The 6,779-nt window shown below is 31.5% G+C and overlaps 1 protein-coding gene across 1 annotated transcript; it reads left to right on the top strand.

Moving 5' to 3' along the window:
- Positions 1 to 504: 504 nt before the first annotated feature.
- LOC112456803 lies at positions 505 to 5,044 on the top strand (the record flags this gene model as incomplete). Its single annotated transcript, XM_025019557.1, has 3 exons — positions 505 to 2,418; positions 4,608 to 4,715; positions 4,780 to 5,044. Coding segments are annotated over 3 exons (2,237 nt in total), but the record flags the coding sequence as incomplete, so codon positions are not given.
- Positions 5,045 to 6,779: the final 1,735 nt, after the last annotated feature.

The raw sequence follows: 6,779 nt of genomic DNA on the forward strand, positions 1-6,779 counted from the left end.
CTGAAGAACAAGTACTCGCTCGCGACACTGTTCCAGCGCCGCGAGCTCTCGGCACTCATCGTTACGACGTCTCGGAGCACAGAGAGATTAACGGAGCACAGAGAGATTATCGGAGCAGAGAGACTTGCGCTAATATCCGGAGTCGCGAGATCATCCGTTCGCTCCCGGATAGTGCGATCGCCTACTTTCTCGGCCTGTTTGTGTGCTGCCTTTAACTGCTTCCTCCTGCTTGCTTGCTGCCTGCCTTAACTTACTGCTGCCTGCCTCGCTTTCGCCTTGCTTGCTGCCCTGCTTGCGCTGCTGCACGAGCCCGATTGCGACCGAGCCGAAGCATCCAGGAGTCGACGGCACAACGAACGGTGAGTCGCATTTGCTTAAAATAACTCGCTTTGGGGGAGACTTACACCCCCTGGTCCTTCGAGCTTCGCTTTATCGCAAATCCGGGTACGGCTCTACCGCCCCCCGAGCAGTCATAATAGTTTACGTATTATTTTTTTATTATAGAAGACGAAGGTAATAAAAGTAATATTACTTCAAACAGCAAATCAAGTGATTCCTTTTATATTCCTAATTCGGATGCTTCTGAAGAAAGTAATATTGAAGACAAGAGAACTTCAGAAACTTCGACTAAAAATGGAAATAAAGATTTATCTAAAACATCAAATAACACAACTCTAGAAACTTCAATTCCTCTTGGACATAGTGCACCAGATGACACAAATATGTTTGTACAATCTGTAGGACGTAGATGTAAAAAAGATTTTTGTGTGTATTGCCGCACTGAACAGACCAAGCTTAGTTATCATCTTATCAGGATACATAAAGATGAGAAAGAAGTAAAGGAAATCATATATCTTCCCAAGGGACAATCAAAGCGCAGAATTTTGATAAATGAAATTCGTAAAAAAGGACAATATCTTTTTAACACCAATTCAGATATTAATACAGGAGAATTGAAGGTCATGCGTCGTCCAAACTCTGAAAAGAATAAAAATGCTACAGATTTTTCTATATGCCCACAGTGCAAAAGTAACTATTCCAAATCAGCCCTTCGACATCATTATAGAAGATGCACTAAAAAAAATTCGACAGATCATAAAGCTATATTATCGAAATCAAGAAGAATCTCATGTCGAATTCACGAATCTGCGTCAAAAATTCTCCGAGATCGTGTTTTTCCCACAATGAAAGATGACAGTGTCTCGAAAGTCATAAGATATGACGAATTGGCTATTGATTACGGAAACAAACTATGTGAAAAGTATCACGATCCGCACTTTTATGACATGATACGACAAAAGTTGCGTCAGATTGGTTGTCTATTTCTCGAAATAAAGAATCAAAACGACAAAATTGATGATCTGTTTACAATTTTTGTTCCAGACAATTATGATAACTGTCTTAAAGCTGTTAGGAATTTAGCTGGTTTAAATGAATCAGGAACTGGTTTTAAAACTCCATCACTGGCAACATCTCTGGGTACATTACTCAAACAACTTTGTAAGAGATGTATCACCATAATGATAAAGAGACGCGATAAGATAAGACGAAAGCTTGCAGAAGAATTCTTAAGCTTACTAACAGAAGATTATGCATTTTCTATTGCTCGAACAGCTGTTGAAACACAACTTCGGAAAAAAAGACATTCAACAGTACTATTACCAACTAAAGATGATATTAAGAAACTAGAGACTTATTTAAGTGATAGGATGAAAACAGCTTATGATTCGTTAAAGGAAAAATTTTCTGTAATCGCTTGGGAAGCATTGGCAGAAGGTTGTCTGCTATCTATTCAGTTATTTAACCGACGTAGACCAGGGGAAATAGAACGTGCTTTAATCGAAGATTTTCAAAATTATCAAGAAGTGAATAAAAATACAATAGGCGCAGCTTATGTCTCCCTTAGTAATGATGAAAAGAAAGCAGCAGAGAAATACGTCCGATTTACTATGAGAGGAAAATTAGGCCGTACTGTACCAGTTCTACTTCATAAGCAAATGTTGGATAATTTAAAACTACTTCTAAGCTATCGCAAGACCGCAAATGTTCATTCAAATAATCCATATCTCTTCGGAGTACCTGGCACATTAAAAGGAGATTATCGTTACTTGAGAGCATGCGATCTCATGAGAAGATACTCAGAAGAATGCGGAGCACCAAATCCAGATAGGTTGCGAGGAACTAATTTAAGAAAGCATATTGCTACAATGTGTACTAATTTAAATCTAAGAGACCACGAGATTTCCGATTTGGCAAATTTCATGGGTCATGCTGACAAGATTCACAAAGAACATTATCGTCAGCCCATTTTAAGTAGAGAAATATTCCACGTATCTAAATTATTGGAGGTTGTACATGGAAAAGACAGCGATGAAGAAATAGATGTAGAGGAAAGTGATTTACCAAATGTATCATCACGTAAGTTAATTATGCTTCTTTTTATTTGTTTTATAGGAAAGTCCTCTATTATGAGATAGGCTCCTAATATGCGATAGCGAGGTTTCTGCTAAACTAATAGGTTCTATTTGTTGGTTCCATCATGAACTTGCCCTTAAAGTAAAACTTATTTAGTGGAAAATTCATTATTCGATCGTGCGTGCACTCGCCTACTACAGTTTTCAATTCTGCACATAAACTTCTAGCAATCACGCAAAATAGACGTGGTATCTCATATAGGGTACTTTCCTCTACTAATTAGATTAGTAGTTCGTTATTAAAATTACTTATACTAATAACTATTGTGTCCATAGCTAAAATAATAGAGCAAAATAGTGTTTTCCTAAATGAGTTTTAATTTTACAGTGTGTTTTGGACACATATAAAGTTACTATAGTAATCTTTAGCTTTAAAATATAAATAGTAGTTTGAGCTGTTCGAGCGATAGAGGATACATAACCTTCTGTTAGTAAGCTTACAAATTCTTCTTCAAGCTTTCGTCTTATCGCGTTTCTTTATCATTTTTAATACATCTCTTACAAAGTTGTTTGAGTAATGTACTCAGAGATGTTGCTAATGATGGAATTTAAACTAAATACATTTTTATTACTGTCTACTCTAATTATTATCCTATGCAATTATAATCAATATAACTGTTTACATTATTGTACATGAGCAAATTTCAGTTGGTATTTAATGAAAAATAATTACTATTTTTATATTTTGTATACTTTATTTTTCCAGATTCATTAGATTTTACAGAACCTAACGCAAATCAAAATAATACAGATGAAAGTCTTTGTCTGCCTTAATAATTATTAGACAATTATTAGATAATACGGTACTAATATTATTAGTTAATTATCGTTATAATAACTTCGTTATTAAAATAAAATAATATAGAATTATAATTACAAGTTATTAAAGTTCTAAAAGGTTTATCATTTATTTTTACAATTCTATAAAGAATAGCAATTCTATTAAAAAATCCAGATAGTCCAGATCTATCAATTCAATCAAAAATCCAGATCTATCAATATGACATTAAATTAAATATATATGCGGCATTCCATGCCAAATCGATCAGGGTTTGACCCTCGACCTCTCGGATTTAATCGGTGATTTTTTATGTTATTGTTCCACCTTTAAGATGCACTTTGAATTCTTTTTAGATTTTTTTTTAAACAATTGATTTAGTTATAATTTTTTAAACCGACATATCGATGGCCATTTTTATGGTAATTTCAAATTAAACATTTTACACGTTATCAGATTGACCTGGTTAGAAAATCTAGTTTTTTTTAAATAACTGGATAAAGTATTAAACATGAAGTATTAAATAAAGATAAAAAACTTACGTTACTAAACCGTTTTAACGTTAATAAATCTACTTTATTAATTATTATAAAAAGATTAAAAAACGGCCACAATTTAAAAATCTGAAAAAATTCTCAAAAATCCTGTGTCAAATATTGAAATTTTTAAGCCTAGGCCCAAAGTGGGCCGGCGTTTGCTTCTAATTTTTTCAAGTTTTTTTCGAGTTTTTTTCGAAAAAAATATTGAAAAAAATTAGAAGCAGACGTAAGTCCACTGTAGGCTGTTGCTTGAATATTTTTGTATATAACACAGAATTTTTGAGAATTTCCTCAGATTTTTAAATTGTGACCATCGATATGTCGGTTTAAAAAATTATAACTAAATCAATTGTTTAAAAAAATCTAAAAAAAATTCAGAGTGCATCTTAGGTGGAACAATAACATAAAAAATCGCCGACCAAATCCGAGAGATCGAGAGTCAAACCCTGATCGATTTGGCATGGAATGCCCCATATATAGCATTAAGCTTATATTTAATTTAAATCTTCATGTCATATTTATAGAAAAAATCCATATAAAAAAACATGTTTATGGGGTTTGTCAATAATTTCTTTATATTTAAGCAAATTTATTTTCTTTAAATATATTTTTCAATGTTACAACATGTTTCAAACATTTAACAGTTATTAATTTTTAATTTTAAAATTATTAGTATTTCAAATCAATCTGTGCTATTGTTTTAAATAATTAATATCAACAGAATTTAATTTACACTGTGAGGATATAAGTAGATTATATAGTTAATATTTAAAAAAATATTATTATTTTAATGCTTTGTGTACATTATTTTTACAGATTCATTAGATTGTGAAGAATCTAATGTAAGTGAATACAGTACAGATAAAAATAAATCTTTATCCTCTCCTTCACAAGTGAATCATAAGGATAAAAAGAAACGTTCAAGTAAGTGTAATTTACGAAATATAAATATGTCATATTTGTGTTATATGTTTGTTTTCATTATCAGCATCTCCATTTGGAAAATGTGTTCGTCGACGTTGGACAGAAGAAGAACAGAATATTACACGTGCAACTTTTAAACATCATATTACTTCTGGAATTCAACCTTCTTTTAAAGAAATCCAAAAAATGAAGGATGAAAACCCCCATGTTTTTGCCAATAGAAGTTGTGCAACTATTAAAGCATGGATAAATAATCAAATGAAGAAGAAAAAAAAATAATAGAAATGAGATCACGTTATATCTCAAAAATTCTTATAAACGTTTGTTCTTTCGAGTATTTTATTGTATACATATATAGTTCTTATTATACATGTTTAAAACATATTTTAAATGTTTTACTGTTAAACATCTTTACTCTTTAATATCTTACATAAGTTTGGGACATATGTATAATTTTTGTTCATTTTAGCCTAGAAAATATTTCCCTGAAATAGTGCCGTGCAATTCTGAAACATTCTGTATAATTTAAAATATCAGCTATGTTAATCTTAGAGTGCTACTATTTTTTTTTTTACATTAACATTACTCTGAGCGAAAATTTAACCTCAAAATTAAGATTTTTTTTAAATATTTTTAAAAATTTTTTTACACATTTTTTAAGTTACAACTTGTGACTTACAAGATATTAAACTGACCGAACTATTTTGATATGAAAATTAAATAAAATTGTAATGTGTTCGAAAATTTTTGAACGATCATTCATATTATCCTCCCAATGTAAGTTATAAATTATCTTATTGCAGCGCTAAATATATATTATAAAATCTTATTAAATGTCATTTTTTAAGTTATTAAAATTTTAATAATGCAAGCTGTGCAAGAAGTTCAGCTAAAGCGAATAGGACTATATAAAGAGAGCTTCTGATTCTAGTCAATTATCCAGTAAACAATCTACCTGCAATATGACAATAGATTAACAGTAGATTTGCTCAGATTTCGCAACAGATGCGGTATCATCTATGTCCGCATTAAACTTGTGGTTTGATATAATCTAACAGTAGATTATCGGCAGAAACCGTGCAGAACTTGTCATTTCTTAAACATTTAAATGGATCATTTAATGTATAATATATAAATTAATAAATATATTATTATAATAGGGTAACTCCGGTATTTACGCCGTAGAAGTTACAAAAAACAGAAAGAGAATAAAAGTATTTGCTCGTAATTATTCTGTTATGTGCCTTTATGCCATATCAGTATTGTGCGGTAATTTCAGTTTTTTATTGTTAATATTAACGAAACCGTCATGAATCGATTTCTCACCATAGTAAGTAGCGCGATCATATACATATTACGACCTACATGAAATAATTACTATAAAAAGTGTAAAAGGTTCAATGGTTATTTCATGATACATAAAGGATGGAATACAGCAAAATACAAGTGCATAGCTCTTGTATTCTTTGTTTAGTTTGATATCTTGTATAACCCATCTGTTTAGGATATACGGCATTTTTAGCGTGCAGGATTTATGCCATAGTACAAACACTCTGTAAAAATCGAAATCTTCTATGTGTTCTTTATCCTTTTTATTTGATCATATAACCTTTAATGCATCTATCGTTCGTCTATTTTTTTATTATACTGGCAACGATTATAATCGTCGTGACAAATCGTCACCCCGTTTCGACCATGGATTTGGGTCCTTCTAAAATTGATGTAATTTAGATGGTTATATTATAAGCATCCTAAATTTAATTATTCAGATAGGATACTTATAACATCTCCTGAAAATGTTGCACCGCGAAATACCAAAAACTTACAGCCAAATCAAAATTGTAACTCTACGACGTATCGTTATAGATTTCCTCGGTGCAATGATAAATAGCAGGACCGCCCAGTTGAACTATTTCTTAATTAATTTCATCTATACGTTCGGTTACTATTTGAGAACTTGCAATATTTTACACGGTGCATTATTTAAGGATTAACACACGAAAATGTTGGCCCACGAAATACCGACAGATTACAGCCAAATCAAAACTTTTACTCTAGGACGTA

The sequence above is a fragment of the Temnothorax curvispinosus genome, unplaced genomic scaffold (assembly GCF_003070985.1).
Source record: "Temnothorax curvispinosus isolate PA1 unplaced genomic scaffold, ASM307098v1 QBEX01007202.1, whole genome shotgun sequence".
NCBI lineage: Eukaryota > Metazoa > Arthropoda > Insecta > Hymenoptera > Formicidae > Temnothorax > Temnothorax curvispinosus.